Source organism: Hydra viridissima, unplaced genomic scaffold (assembly GCF_058129835.1).
Source record: "Hydra viridissima isolate aposymbiotic clone 2 unplaced genomic scaffold, HvirCarnegie_v1 scaffold_4, whole genome shotgun sequence".
Taxonomy (NCBI): domain Eukaryota; kingdom Metazoa; phylum Cnidaria; class Hydrozoa; order Anthoathecata; family Hydridae; genus Hydra; species Hydra viridissima.
In genome coordinates, this window is record NW_028324303.1 from 1,673,346 (window position 1) to 1,689,635 (window position 16,290).

Sequence of the window (16,290 nt, forward strand, 5' to 3'; positions counted from 1 at the left end):
CTTTGTAATGGTTTAAAAACTGATATGTCAAGAGACTGCATGCAATGTGCAATATGTAAAAGAAAACTCATTATTATACCAGATTCTGATGCTTTTCAGCATGTTATTTAAGTTTTTTGTATGGGTGGTATGACCATCTAATATCAAAAGAATAGGATTGTTTGATGATTTCACAAAAGCTATGAAGTGGTCAACTCATTTTTCAAACAGTTTTGAGACTATCTGCTATCATTACATGCAACAAGTGTTCAACGAGTGTGCACCATTTTTTTTGCTAGACTCTCATTCTTTTACATTTAAAAATCAATCAGTAATAGGAAATTGCCACCTTCATTCATCCAAAAAACACAAGTGGTTGTAACACCTTTCTCAGCACTGGAAAGAGAACTTACCTGATGCTTTAATTTCACTGTTATTACTTAAGAACTGTTGACAAATTAATTTTGTTTATGCTAAAATTATCTTTGGATTGAAGTGAATGTTTATCCAGAGGATATTGTAGCTTGTCATAAAAGCCACCAAGAGCTGCTCAGTTAAAGCCTGGGGCTCTAATAATTGATTTAGATTCTGGTTACTTTGAACTCAATGAAGAGTGAGTAAAGAAAATTTCTGTTGCAGTGTTTTAATTGCCGATGCAATTCATAACAAAATAAGTTGATTAATGTAAAATTAGAAATCTATCTTACATTAACAGTAAAATTGCATAAAAATATTTTAAAAGTTTTTTATACTCATCTTATACATATTTTTTTAAAGGACTTGCTGTTCATGAATTCTCGTTATAGCTGTATTGTTAATGTTATCATTATTAAAATTTCTTGAACTTAAGTTAGTTTATTTTTAATTTTTTTTTTAGAAATATGCCAATATTGTTCAGTTTGTTGCATCCATTGGAAGATTTCAAACCTGTAGTTTATAGATATCAAGGTTTTTATATTAGTTTAAAATTTTATAAATTTTTTCAGCATACATTTATAAAAATCAAGTTAAATATTTATGTGCAGCTTCACAATTGGTTTGAGCATAATGATTTTTTTCATAATTGTTTTCAAGCATATTGATTTAATTGGATATATCCTATTTTAATATGATATAAAAACAAGTTTGCTAATTTAGATAGTTGCAGACCAAGTTATTTTACAGATCTCTCTCAACATATAGTATACACTAATAATCAACATTCTATAGCATTGTCCTATGACACTATGCTTGGTTTGCATTCAATATGGATTATTAGGAAGGCAGAGGGGAAGGTATTTTTAACTTAAAATTCTTTTTCTGTTTAATGTAATCAATGAAACTAAGTGTTTAGCATCATTACAAATGGTTCAGCTAAATTTTTTTCTTTTTTCTAAAGGATATGCCTGATCCACAGCAGCAGCGAGACAATTTACCTGAGTTTCTTTTTTTATCAAATCAATCATTAAATAATGCTTCATCTAGAGATAATACACACTTATCAAAATCTCCTGCTCTTAAAAAGCGTCATTCTTGTCCACCTATACCCTTTCAGAGTTGGAAAGCTTCTCCTGCAGCAAAAGCAGGTTCTCCCGCAATATCAGCACGTTCACCAATTACAAATTTTAAAAGTTCTCCTCGTGTAAATTACATGAATGCAGGTACATTTTTTTTTTTAATGTTAATTTCTAAATATGATTTTTAAACATTTATTTTCTAATTATACTTTACAATTTTAACTATATTTTGAGTTTTTATTGATTGGTATTTGTTTATTTTCATGTAGTCATGGAAAGTCAGAACAATGAATCTACATACATTCGTAAGTCCTATGCATCATCTCCTATGATGTTTCGTATGTCCTGTGATGAAAGTGTTCTTGAAGAAGATGTTGAACCATTGCCCCCAGATATTTGTATGGAGCAAGTGTGGCAAGAGCAGGGAAACATTATTAGGCATAACTATTTTCAGAGTTTTTTAAGTGTTCAGTGCATTACAATTGTTGAATTAATTGTTGTTGGTTTTTTTAAAAAATATATTTAAACATCATCTAAAGTTTTATACAAAAAATTTATCCAATCATTTTCAGCAAGTAGTCTGCCATATTGTCTTTTACAACAGTGATAAATAGGAAAGCAGTTTCATTTTCAAATTCATACAAATAAAACATGAGTACAGCTCTCTTGTAATCAAATGTGAATGGAACCAACCCACACAGACAACCTACTCTAATCATACTTATGTTATTCTGCCTGTTTGTTTGTTTTTTTCAAAATTTTTTAAAAAGCATGATAGTTATGGAAAACTCTGTACACTCCTCATAAATCTACTTTTCTAGGTTTTAATCTTTGATTTGGTACTAAATGTCATTTTTATTTTCATAATAGACATGGAATAAAAGGCAAAGCTGAGAGGGCATTTGTTACTACAGATTTCTATGGCAACTTGTTTTTTGTTTATTTTATGAAGAATCTCAACAAGCTCCAGTAAGGAAAAAGTTTTTAAAAATCTCAACTTTCATTTTTATAAATTTCAAGATATATTTATTTTTGTAAATATCAAGTTATATCAAGCTATATCTATATCTATGTATATTCTTCAATTTAAGTTTTAAAAGGCAAACAAGTGAAATAATTTTCATTTCACAAATTATATTAAATATATAAATATTAATTATAATATAATAATTATATAAATATTTGCAAAGTAATTGGTCTCATTTAGACTTTTGCAAATGAATTTGAATGGGAACAGTGTACAGTTTGAAAAAGTCATGGAATTGGATTGTTTGGATGTTGGTGGATTTAAGGTTATCTTTTCAGCTTTAAATAAATTGCTGAGATTTAATAGTTTCTTTTACTCTTCTTGGACTTCTTCTCTCACAAGGAAGTTTATAGTAATGTGAATTTTTCATTTATTTAAAAAGATATTTTTTGTTCTTTATAAATGGTTTTCACTTTTAATATATATTTTTTCTTTCTTCTAAGTTACATTTAAGTTACATAGAATTGGTCTTTTTTTGTTATTAGAAGTTGCCTATTTATGCAATAATTGATTTGTCACAAAAAGTTAATCTTTTCACAGGAAAGCAGAAGGTAGTTTGGGGGTTAATTTTTTTTCTTATATTTTGAATTTTTTCAGACTTAGTAATAGTCACAAAAAAAAAAAAATTATTTGTAGATATATTAATTACTTGTGTATATATAATTTTTTTATATATTTTTTTATATATATATTTTTTTGATAATCTTGATGTATTCAAAATATTCAAACAATGGCTCAATCTTTTTTTGAGGTTGGTTTATTGGAGTTGTCTTTCTTCTCAGCTGATGGTGCGTTTTTATTCAACTGATACCTTTGTCAACTATAAATGTTCTTTTTTATAAAGAAATCCAATAGAAATAAGTTTAATGAAAATATAAAATGGTTCATTTTTTTTAGAGATCCTGCATAAAAGATTAAGCATTCAAATGTTTGCTGCTACAAGTTTTGATGTTGTATGTTGTCTTTTCATTTGGTTTTTTTTTTTTTTATTATTATATTTTTATTTCATTTTGTTCTAAGGTTTCATAAACAAAATTTTACTTTATTTTGGAAAAAAAAAAAAAAAAAAAATGGAACTTTGAATTTGTGGATGGTTGTTTAATTAAAGTTTTTCTTTTTTTAATATTTCAGTACATAAATCCAGATGATATAAAAAGAGCTCAAGTGCATGATGTTGGCTATTGTAGCAAAGGTATATCGTCATCAGTGGTAGTAGCTTTTTAAAAAAATGAAATGAAATCATGTTCACTTAATTCTTAAAAATAAGTTATGATGGTATTGTTTAACTTATTTTATGTGATGAGGTTGATTTAAAAGTAGGAGTTCAAAGAATCTTTTCCCAGCTGATTTTCCACCCCCCAGTGTCTTTTTTTATTGTATGTAGCGAAGCTCCATCCTTTTGAAATGCTATTTTAGCATCAATGTAGTTTGAACTGATCTGTAGCCTAAAGTTTTTCTCCAGAATGTTGTTGTATAAATTTGTGTAGGTTCTTAAGTTTTTAATGTTCTTAGTTATGTTATGAAACCCTTAAGTTAAAGATTCTTACATAAAAATAATTTAATTTATGTTAATAATTTATTTTTTGTTAAATTATTATAATACTGTTTGGCTTATTTAAATCTTAAGAGTTTTTAAAATAAAGTTAGAAAAAAAAATTCCATTTAAAATGTTATCACTCAAAAACGAATAAAAAAGAAAACCATGTATGTTTTTTAGGTTTTCCAGTTTTAGGCAAAATTTACAAAAAAAATACATGTTAATTATTAATACTAAGAACTAATTTAGTTAAAAGTTATTTCAGGGTTAAAAAAAGTAATACAATTAATTTATTGTTAATGTATAATGACAGCAAAGAAGATAGCAAACTATTATAAATTATAAATATATACTTTACTAAATGGTTCTTAGGGGTTTTATGTCTATATTCCTCAAATTTTATACAGGTAAATACTATAACAAATTATTTGAATTCTTAGATCTTGTAAATTTACTTTAAATACTTTTGTCTTTTTTTGCCTTGTTATTATCCTATTAGTTTTATTTATACTTATATTATTAGTTATTTATATTTTATTAGAATCTATTTACATTAATTTTAGCATTAAATAGACTGCAAATAATAAAGCTAAATTGTAATAAGTATCTTATATATGATAATAACGTAATGTAATAATAATAATATAAATATAATTTAGATTAATATAAATATGAAAATGTTTTTCGTGGATTTTAGGCTATAAAAAAGCAAAATATTTTATAATGATTTTTTTTTATGAGTTTACAAAATTTTTCTACTTTTTAGTTGAAATGTGTATCTCTTTGCTCCGCAATATCTTATCTGATACTGAATACAATTTGGTGTGCTCAAAGTATTACTTGACACTCAGTAAACACAGTACAGTTGGTGCTGTATTATGGATCAAGTTTATTTGTTCAACTTTAAAACTGATGGGTTTCCCAGAATCATCGTACAAAGATTTAAATGTAGATTATCATGTTTTTATAAACTTTACATTTTCTTTGTCTTACATTTTATTTAATTTCCTTTTGTTTGGAAAACATATTGGTTTTTAGGAAAACATATCAAGTCCTGCTCCACCCCTAGCCAAAAAAGCCAAAAAAAGTGACTCGTATGTTGGATTTGAGGTTAGAAAATAGTTTAAATTATATGTTTTTGTTTTTTGTTTTTGTTTTTATCTTTTTTCTATCCAAAAAAAATTTAATTAAATAATTTTGATATTTAAATATGCCATTTGTTGTGATATTGTGAATAAATTTTATAAAATTGATGAAAAATCAAAATCTAGACAATGCTATAAAACTATAAAAAGGAAAAAGAAATTGTTTGGCTTTTTGGTCTCATGAGCCTGATTTGAATTTTTATTTTTAGATTTTAATTTTTTTTACTAACTCTAAGGTAATTTGTGCCATATTGTAGTACATTGGTACCATTCTAGTACCATTTTGTCTTTAAAAGTTTTATCATAGGATTGGGAGTATGTCGTAGCAAGTAAAGAAAGTTCTGTCAACAAGCTGTACAATATTATGGAGATAAAAAGCGATTTCCAAAAATATGCAATAGAAATAAAGTAAAGTTTTTTTTTCTTCTAATATTGTAAAAAATTTGTAGCATATATGCTTAAAAATAAACTTCAGTTTCTGAAGATGGTTTAAGATGATTAAGATGAAATTCATTAATTACACCATAAAATCTGCACCAACTCCAGTGTTATAAAAAAAAAGTGGAAATTCAAAACTATTATTTCTAAAAAGAATTTAATTATAGATTTCTGGCATAAAATTCAAATATATTACTTAATGTGAGACCCATTGGTGCTGATCCTGGTGCTTTTTGACATAAAAATTGGGTTGCCATACTGAATGTCTGTGTCATTGGGTATGACTACCATTCCACTGCTTGATGATTGAGGTCTTCAGAGCAGTCTTTTTGTTGTGATAAGATGGATAATTCTTTGACTCAATATATGCCCAGATTTAGTAATCAAGTAGATTTAAATCTGTAAAAATGGGAGTTCAAAGAATATTTTCATGGAAATTTGATAGATTTTCAGTGGTCCACTCTTGTGTCTTTTTGTTTGTATGTCCTTTTGAACATAATATTATCAGGTAGTTTGAACTGATCCATAGTCTAACATTATTTTTCCATGATGTTAATGTATACATCTGTGTGGATGCTGGCACCAAATATGATGAAAACAGGTGGCATTTTCAGCTGTCTGATAGCCCTACTCCATCATCCTTTAGGCTGGATGTAATGCCTTGAAAGTAAAGAACAATTTCAATTTTATAATAGGCATGATAAACAATTTTCATGATAAGAGGAAGAAAATAAATTATTTGTTTCGTGTTAACGTGCATTACAGAAAATATCAAGTCAATGATGTTTATTCAAAATATTCAAATCTAGTATAAATTTTAACATTATTTTAGAAATAAAAGCTTTATAATACATTTTGATCATTTTTTGAGCCTACAAAGTTGGTCACTTTTTGTGTTTTATTGTGGATTTATTTTCAGTATTCAAAAACTTTCACCACTGTATAAGCACATACCTTCAATTTTCTTTTGCTGGCACCAATTTTATGATGTAAGTACTAATATTTATATAATACAAATAAAACAAATAGAATAAACTGAAAATTTTTATTGATAAAACAAATTAGGTTCGTTATCTTTGTTAACTCATACGGGTGATGGCAAGATGATCCCTCTAAAATTAAATATTTTAATAAAAAAAAAAAGCATCAGTACGATGCTTCAATATATGTAACAATCAAGTCCAATTCAAGTTGTTATCAAAATACTCAAAATAGTTTTGTTTTAGTTGTAAAAACTTCTTCAATTTTAATATTTAGGATCTGAAATTGAATATTTATGAAGCTCCACATTTGAGAAATATTGCTAAGATTTTGCACTACTTAGCGAGGTGATTTTTTTTTTTTAATTATCAATGATTTTAATTATCAATGATTAGTTATTTCAGTTTTACACATCAATACTGTTATTTTGTTTTTTTTTTGTTTTGTTTGTTTTTTTTAAATTTTGTTTTTTGTTGCTGAGTAAAAGATTTTATTATTAGAAACAAAAGAGTTTAAAGTATTTCTGTTTTTATTTTTGTTAGAAATATCATTTTTATTGCTGGATAGTTTTTTCAATTTTTAGTGTGTTCAGCTTAACAACTTACATAAAGTTGTATGAAGAGGATTTCCCGATTCTTAAAAAAAATGCACCATATACATTTACTGAAGGTAGTTTTCAGTTTTAAAAAACTTACACATTTACTGAAAGGATTTTCATTCAATTCATTTGTTTCACCATCATCAATCAAACAAAAATTTTCAAAGCATTTTAAAGAGAAAAACAGTTAGATAACTATCTGAACGAAAAATTTTATTGTGAAAAATAAATTTTGGCAAGTTATTTCAGAAAAAAAATTTTGAAAGCAAATTTAATCATGATTTCAGATAACAACAACAACAACAACAACAACAAATGCTAATTAACTTTGTTTGCTCAAGTTTTAACAAGTTATTCAAAATTTTTAATATTAAATATTCAAACAAAGTTTTTGAGATCAAATTTTTCTCTCAATAATTTGTCTGAGGATTTAGTATCAATTTTGGTCACTATTGGCTTTAATGACATTTACAAGTCAATTTTGCATTGATTTAACTAACGTTTTTGTAATATGTGGATCAATTTGAGTCCAAGCTTCTTGGAGCAAGATCTTCATTTCTTCTTCCTTTCTGAGACAGACATGTGCCAGCTTTTTGATCCAGAATATCCACAGGTGTTTAATTGGATTGAGATTTGGACTTTGAATTGGTCCTTTAAAGTAATTTATTCTGCTTCTTGATGAAAAACTCTTTTGCTTTCTTTGACATTATTGCTTGTGTTTATCTTGTTTAAAGATAAAATGCTTACTGATTTCCAGTTTTTGAGTTAAGGGCAGAAGAACTTATTGAAAATGTTGAAATAAACCTCAGTTTTGTGGAATTACTAACAAACTCTCACACCATAACATTGCTTCCATCAAGTTTTCACTGTTTCTCAAATGCAGCTGAGTTTAAATGCTTTACCTTCCTTTTTCCATACTTTTTTCAAGAATAAATTTTGACTCTTCAGTCCACAAGATTTTTTTCCAGAATGATGATAAGCGTATGTTTATATATATCTTGCAAATGCAAGTCTCTCACTCTCTCTCTCTCTCTCTCTCTCACTCTCTCTCTCTCCATGTGTTTTTGAAAGGAACTTTTTTTCCAAGGAAATTTTTCTTGCTTTGAATCCATTCCTTTTCAAATTGATTTTGAATTCTGAGTTCTTTTCAAAAGGGGTTTGACACTTTTGTTACTAATAAAAAATTGGTTCTCCTGCACCATCTTGAACAACTTGTTGATCAATTCTGGGTGCCATCTTTTTTGATATCAAAATATTTTGTAGTTTTTAATCAAGCTGATGATGGTTCCTAATGCTGTTTCAATCACTTTTTGTATTAATCTGAATGTTTTATCTTCCTTGAACAAATCAAAAGCTAAGTTACACTGAGCTTGGAACCATTGTTTAGTTTTAAATAACCATTTAAAAGTTCTAGTTCTAAACTTATCATTTTTCACAATAATATTTTTGATTTGGATACTTATCTCTCTAGTTATATTACTTATTACAAATATTTATTTTAAAGTATCAAAATATTTTGTGATTCTTCTATACAATCATTTAAATGATATTAAATTAATGTAATACCCTCCAATATTATTATATATTATTATTATATATTATTATTATATTGCTGCTCTAGCACAAATAAATTTTTGGTGAAATATTTTCTTTACTGACTTTTAAACATAATTTTATCATTTTTTGATTTTAGCTCACAAGTTGGTATTTAAAGCACACAGCGAAAGCATTTATGCTACACTTTATGAAGCCTTTCAGTTAATTAAAGTAAATAGTAACAGTATTTATATATTGATAACAAAAAAATACATATTTAGTCTTTCTTTTTGTCAAAATCTATTTCCAAAGAAAAGTTTTACGTCTTTAAAAAATGCGAAGAAAAAAAATTCAGCAAACTTTGTTATGTGAATAACAATATTTATTGTTGTACATTAATTTTAATATTATTTAATTCATGTTTTATTTTCCCCATCAGAACTTTAAATATCAATACTCAAAGAAATTACCTCATACTTTAGTAGTTGTAAAGGTAAGAATTTGAGTTTAAAAAAAAAAAAAACTTTTAAATGTCATTGAATATCATCTTTTGAAGATTTTTGATTTCTCATACTTTGTTTTTTGTTGTTTTTTTTATTAGTAAATATTTTTCATTTAATTTAGGTTTTTACTTTAATACTCACACTTGTTGAAAAAGAAGCCATTGATGCAGAAATACTGTTTTCTGAGTTGCAGTTGGAAAGGTAAAAAAACTTAAAATGGCGTCTTAATTTCCCAAAGTTTCAAAATACCTTGTTTACTTACGATATAATTTCAAGAAAGTTTTATTATTATTTTTTTTTTTTGCATTTTATTGCTCTTACACACCAGCTGGTTTTATAGATAGAACACTAAAAAATATAAATATAGTTATAAATACATATACAAAGGCCAGGTTTTTAACACTTTAGTATTATATTTATATTTTTTTCACTCTGTTGTACTTTTACACAGCATGAGTCTGGAAAGTAAAAAAATGTTTTTAGAACTAATGACAAATCCCAGCAGTTCAGTAAAATTTCTTGTAAATAAATTAGGGCTGGTACTGATTAATTTTTTTTTGTTCGATTAATCGTCTAAAGTTTTAATCGATTAATCGATTAATTTCGATTAATTCTGAAGTCGACAGAATAACCTGCTTTTCACCACTGGTGAGGTGAAGTTGTTATCGGTAAACGTTAACTAACTACAGTATTCACAAACGTTAACAAACAAGACACTTAATGCCTGCTATACTGTATTCAGTTTAATTGACAAGTACAAGTAGGCATCACTTTAGCCAGTCACGTAAACAAACGAGGACGTTAACGTTTTCTGGAAGTAGACAAGATCGCAGTTTGTTGACAATGTACCCTGACGAACTAAACAGTCTTTCACAAGGAACAGAAGTGGCAGGTACACACAGAATTGTCTGCACAAAACTGCTCAGGTTAGGGTAACGATGCCTGTTCAGTTGCCACCACATGAGGGGATTCTCAGTTTCTGGAATTACACCTTCTTCTCGATATCATGTAAGCTCAGCCAGTGAGCCATGTACTGTTTGTGATTCATCTGATGAGGATTGCGATTCCGAGTCGCTGACCAACAGAGTAAGTTTCAGTTTCTTAGGCACAGGTTGTGATGCCTTGCCAGTGCTGGTAGTAGTTTCATGTTCAGCTCTCTGTCTTTGGTTACAGTACACCCGAAATGCATTAGAAAGTATTGTCCAAACTGCTTCACGTTTCTCTCTTGAGAGACAGCCAAGTTTCTTGTAACGTGGGTCTAATGCCACAGCCATTTGCAACGTTGGCAATGCATCAATGTTTTCAATGCGACCTGAGAAGTCATTTAGTGTTGCAGATTTGAAACGTGCTATATACCCTGGATCGTCATCATTAACCTGCAGAAGTCTGCGCAAAAATGCTTCAAACGGAAGTACAGCCGAACATGTAGCATACTGTTCACTACCAATATACTCAGTAGCATCTGCAAGTGGACCCAATACCGAGACAAATTTTGACATTTTCTCCCAGTCCAACTCCCTTAGTTTATCTCCAGTGTAATTCTCGGGATGGTCAATATGATACTGCTTAATGGCATCTTTCACTTCCAGCAATCTGGCTAACATTAGGTAGGTACTGTTCCACCGCGTAGCTACATCCTGCTGCAATTTGTGAAACTTCACATCGTCAGACCTGTTAGAGGTACTGGCTTGGCTGGCCTTTAGCTCTGATGTATTCCTTGAACTGCGCTTAAAATGTCCAACTAGCTGTCGACATTTAGCCAGAATAGGAGATGAATCAGCTGCTTTCAAACCTGCTAGTATGCTCAGTTGAAGACAGTGAGCAATACACGGTATATGGCTGTAATCCGTCCATCCTATAACAGCAACCATATTTCGTGCACTGTCCGTTACGATACAGCTAATTTTTTCAGCAATGTTCCACGTTGCGGCAAACTCTTCATAGAAACTGGCAACATTATCAGCAGTGTGCCTTTCTTCAACATTTATGCAAGCTAAAGCGACAGGCGTCAGTTTCCACTCAGAATCAATCCAATGACCTGTTATCCCACAGTACGATTCATTGTTGGTGGAGGTCCAAAAGTCAGTAGTTAGAGCAATACTATGAATGCATTCTAGAACTTTCTTGTGCTCATTCAACTTCTCATTGTACATCTCTCCAATGACAGTGTCGATTGTACGGCGACTGGGCAAAGTATAAGTCTGGTTTTGAAGGGGAATACGAAGCACTGCCTCTAGTCCAGCATCTTCTACAATTGCTGTTGGACGTCCAGAACTGGCAATCCAATGAGCTATTGCCACCTTCAGGTCGGCTGAGACCTTTTCACTGACAGGCTTGTTTGACTGACACGTAAATAAATTGGTGATTGATTTTATCTGAGGGGTCATCTTACGTTCACTGTCGACAACCTGTTGATATTTCAGAGGATGCTTGTGCTGAAGGTGATAAGTCAGCGATGTGTTTGAGCCACGGAAAGCAAACTGTTTATTGCAGTGAATGCAGTATATTTTGTCACCTTCGTCTACTTTACCATCAGCATTCAACTTGAAAACAAAATGCTTGCTTAACTTTCCAGTTATATGTTTGACAGAAACGTTGCTTTCATTAGTTGCCGCAGCCATATTTGCAAAACAAACTTTGTTTACTTTAGAAACAGATATAGAAATGTAAGATAATGTTCCCAGGTCAGTAAGTATTTTAAAATATGACAAAATTTTTAGTCGAGATTTTCAAGATACGCGCTTTCAAAATTAATTTTATATTTATCAAATTCTATTGAAAAATTCTAAATTTAATACTCTTTTTCGTCATGGCTAATGACTTTGAAACAATTGATTTTGAAAAGTTGCGTTTAAACGTTTTTAAAACTTTTAAAACTGAAAATAACTTCTTTGCGAATGATTTATATGAAAACGATATATTTTTTTATAAATTTTTATGCTTAACATTTATCAAATTAACAGATATCAAAATATATTGTTCATGCTAAAATTTAAATTAGGCCAAGTACCATACCACTTCACAAATAATTTCTTTATAAATAACGTTAATAAATATAATATAAGAGAAACAGGTAATCTTGAGTTTATTCTAATTGAAGAATATTAAAGTTAACTTTAATATTCGAGTAGTTTTAATACAACTAGTTGTACTTAATATATAATATATTACCTATATTGAACATAATATATATTATTCACTTGTAAGGGCTTCGTGATAAGATCAGTACGATCTTCTTGAAGTCCTGTCTGTACTATTTTAATTATAATTATAATCTCGTTTATATATTTTGACTAAGGAAACTTGTAAATATTACTATTATAAATTACGAAACTTGTAAATATATATATGTACAGCAAAAAAAAAAATAAAAAAATAAGTAACGGAAAACCGGCAAAAATTAATCGAAATATTATTGATTAAAGAAATTTTAATCGATTAAATAAATTAGCAATTAATCAATTAATTAATCGTTAATTTCCGCAGCCCTAAAATAAATACATTCAGTAAAATTCCTTGTAAATAAATACATCCAGTAAAATTCCTTGTAAATAAATACATCCAGTAAAATTCCTTGTAAATAAATACATCCAGTAAAATTCCTTGTAAATAAATACATCCAGTAAAATTCCTTGTAAATAAATACATCCAGTAAAATTCCTTGTAAATAAATAGCATATTTATTTACAAGGAATTACTGAATGTATTCAAATGAGCGATTAAGTGACTCTAAACTGATTAGATCATTTTTGAACTTTTTATATCGGCATGTGAATAGTTTTCATTTATAAATTTAGAAAGTTATAATTATTGACACAAAAATAGTCAAACCTCTAACAGTCAAAGTTAGGAGCAACATTTTTGACTGAAGTCCCAGAGAATTACTAACAAATGACTAACCCTGGCTATTTGAAAAACAATTACTAACCCTGAGAAAACAGGTTTTTTTTATATATCTTTAGATGAAACACCTTGAAAAACCCCTGAAACTGTGTCTGAATAGCATAGGGAATGTCTTGCACATATAATATAATCAATTGCTGTTGCTTTTTTCAACTCCCCATTCAAGAGGCAAAAGATTAGAATTGAATAGGGATGGGTGTGTGTGTGTGTGTGTGTGTGTGTGTGTGTGTGTGTGTGTGTGTGTGTGTGTGTGTGTGTGTGTGTGTGTGTGTGTGTGTGTGTGTGTGTGTGTGTGTGTGTGTGTGGGTGTGTGTGCCAATCTTCTTTAATAGTTTCTATAATACACAAATTTGTACTATTACGTAGTATAGAAGTTATTACAACCTCCTTCTCCCAAAAAAACAATTTCACATTAAAAAACTGGAAAGAACCCTAGCTGATCTATAACCAAAGAACTCTTCAAAACCAGCTTTATCAATAAAATTTTGAACCAAACTGGAAATTTAGAGTTTGAGTTCTTTCCCATCTCAAATTTTTCAAATTTGAGGTGGGAAACACAGGGCATAGGAACATAGGAAATTAAACTCATGGCTTGATTTGGTATAAAAAATTAGCAATTTTTCTCTGTTCTCTGTTGTTTAGGAAACACTCTTTGTAGAAAAAATTGTTAGCAATTTTTTTTCTTTTTAGCCAACATGATTTGGTAGACAATATTATAAGCATCATGAGGGCAGAAAGTAAGAAAATAATTTAGTGTGTTATGTTGGTTCACATTTTATTTTAACTAAAATGTCCTATCATATATAATGTAATATAAAATGTAATCCATTATTAAACAACAATATATGACTTAATATCAGTAAAAAATTATGTATATGTTGCAAAAAAAAAAATGTACATGTGTTTGAAGAGAGCTTTCACCAAGTTTTTATCAAAGTTACATTAAAAAAACTCCTTTTGGTTTAGGAGATTCCTTTTGGGTTGAACATGTGTAGACCATCCTACCAGTCTCTGCTTATTTTCCATAATAGTGATTTTAATTTTTCAAAAATTTATTTGTTTTATTATACATTTGAAAAACCCTGAAAAAGTAATACTGTAGTTATAGAAAATACTAATAAAAAGGTGTGCTGCAACAAAATCACAATATCACCAGTTAAATTTTCTTATTGATTACACTGAATTTAAAGATGGGACAGAATATATTAGTACCACTATAAATCAATATGCTTATACTTGTAGTTCTATTGGATTTTCTATTAAGTTTGATGAGCTGTGAATAACAACCTTTTTATAAAACAAAAAATTATTAATTCCTATACAGTAGCGTGCAAAAGTTTAGAAACACCTACTTTTTTTCAGTTTTTAACGCATAATTTTTCACAAGCTTTCTCAAATAACCTGAAATTTTTACCAAATGTGCTCTATATTATAACAATTCAAAATCCATTTCACAAAGTTTTTAAAGCTCACCAGTCAATTAATTTTTATTGTTTTTTTGAAAAGGCTTCCGTGCAAAAGTTTAGAAACAGTATAATAACCCGCAATTATATCAGGTTTTTGTAAACAAAAGCCTTATAAAAGGTCAAATTTTTTTTTAAATTTATTATTTGAATTAACTTGAGATATTTCAAAAGCAATGAAGTATAACTAATTGAGAAATTAATTGTGAGTTTTATAATTCAATTACGTAGTGATATTTTAAAAGCATGGGAAAGGCTAAGGAAGTTTCATATGAAATAAAGAAATTAATTATAAAAGCTGTGGGGAAAAAAATGACTTACTAAAGGATTTCTGAACTTTACAATGTTTCTAAACCAGGAATATGTCACATTATGAAAAGGTTTTGTCAGCGTAAAACTATTGAAAGCAAGCCTCGCTCTGGAAGACCTAAAGTTACAACTGAAAAGGCTGATAGATTATTAGTAAGGTTTTTCAAGAATAATCCTCGGATGACTGCTGTCGAACTTAATTATGAGTCAGTTTCATGGCACAAACTGTAGCATTGATACAACTAAACGTCGATTACGACAAAATAATCTGTATGGTCGCCGTCCAGTTAAGAAACCTCTTACATCTGCAAGAAATTTAAGAACCAGAATAAAATTTTGGTCAAAAGTCCTTTTCTCCAATGAATCAAAGTTTATGCTATTCAGTAGTGACAAAATTAGATATGTCAGACGTCCAATAGGAGACAGATTCAATCCAAAGTATCAGTTACCTACTGTTAAACATGGAGGAGGAAATGTTATGATTTGGGGGTGTTTTAGTTGTGACAACCTGGGTCCCATTCATTGTATAGAAGGTATTATGGACCAGAGAGTTTATTTAGACATAATGAAGAACATTATGCTGCCCCATGCAAAGGAAAAAATGAATCGCAATTGGATCTTACAACAAGATAATGACCCAAAGAATTGTGCCAGATCTGTTAAGAAATATTTTCAATCAAAAAAAGTCAATGTTCTTGAATGGCCTTCACAGAGCCCAGAATTCAATCCCATTGAGCATCTTTGGGAGTACATTGACAGGCAGTTAGTTGGTAGAAAACCAACCAACAAAGACAATTTATTTGGTTTGATTAAAGAATGTTGGTATAATATTCCTCAGGATGTTCTCATTAATTTAGTTGATTCGATGCCTCGTCACTGTGATACTGTTTTAAAGGCAAATGGATATGCCACCAAATACTAACTTTTTTATTGAAACTATTTTATTAAAAAATTGTAAATTTTGAAAGTTTTAGTAAATATTTCAGCTTTATTGAAATAAATAATAATCCAAATTCAGTTGTTTCTAAACTTTTGCACGGAAGCCTTTTCAAAAAAACAATAAAAATTAATTGACCGGTGAGTTTTAAAAACTTTGTGAAATGGATTTTGAATTGTTATAATATAGAGCACATTTGGTAAAAATTTCAGGTTATTTGAGAAAGCTTGTGAAAAATTATGCGTTAAAAACTGAAAAAAAGTAGGTGTTTCTAAACTTTTGCACGCTACTGTATATAAAATTCTTATTCTAACATTTACGTTTGTCTAAGTAATGTTAAGATAGCCAGGCTAAAAAATGATTCTGCTTCATGCTTTTGCTTGAAATTTATTAGTGTCACAAAATGTGAAATCTATTTCTGATTTGTGAAATCTATTT

The 16,290-nt window shown here is 28.9% G+C and overlaps 1 protein-coding gene and 1 pseudogene across 2 annotated transcripts in view; one reads left to right on the forward strand and one right to left on the reverse strand.

The window, feature by feature from the left end:
* Window positions 1-16,290, forward strand: part of LOC145182439 (anaphase-promoting complex subunit 1-like) — a 36,051-nt gene that overhangs the window by 4,106 nt on the left and 15,655 nt on the right. For both annotated transcript variants that reach the window (XM_090084474.1, XM_090084475.1), the window contains exons 6-25: window positions 857-927; window positions 1,117-1,253; window positions 1,358-1,619; window positions 1,745-1,913; window positions 2,346-2,444; window positions 2,683-2,767; window positions 2,988-3,053; window positions 3,254-3,290; window positions 3,400-3,455; window positions 3,634-3,694; window positions 4,806-4,987; window positions 5,078-5,149; window positions 5,492-5,592; window positions 6,542-6,611; window positions 6,880-6,950; window positions 7,187-7,272; window positions 8,895-8,968; window positions 9,177-9,230; window positions 9,362-9,441; window positions 13,834-13,880. In XM_090084474.1, the coding sequence (XP_089940600.1) occupies window positions 857-927; window positions 1,117-1,253; window positions 1,358-1,619; window positions 1,745-1,913; window positions 2,346-2,444; window positions 2,683-2,767; window positions 2,988-3,053; window positions 3,254-3,290; window positions 3,400-3,455; window positions 3,634-3,694; window positions 4,806-4,987; window positions 5,078-5,149; window positions 5,492-5,592; window positions 6,542-6,611; window positions 6,880-6,950; window positions 7,187-7,272; window positions 8,895-8,968; window positions 9,177-9,230; window positions 9,362-9,441; window positions 13,834-13,880 (1,880 nt within the window). The remainder of the gene's footprint in view (window positions 1-856; window positions 928-1,116; window positions 1,254-1,357; window positions 1,620-1,744; window positions 1,914-2,345; window positions 2,445-2,682; window positions 2,768-2,987; window positions 3,054-3,253; window positions 3,291-3,399; window positions 3,456-3,633; window positions 3,695-4,805; window positions 4,988-5,077; window positions 5,150-5,491; window positions 5,593-6,541; window positions 6,612-6,879; window positions 6,951-7,186; window positions 7,273-8,894; window positions 8,969-9,176; window positions 9,231-9,361; window positions 9,442-13,833; window positions 13,881-16,290) is intronic.
* LOC149889358 (E3 SUMO-protein ligase ZBED1-like) lies at window positions 9,844-11,267 on the reverse strand (annotated as a pseudogene).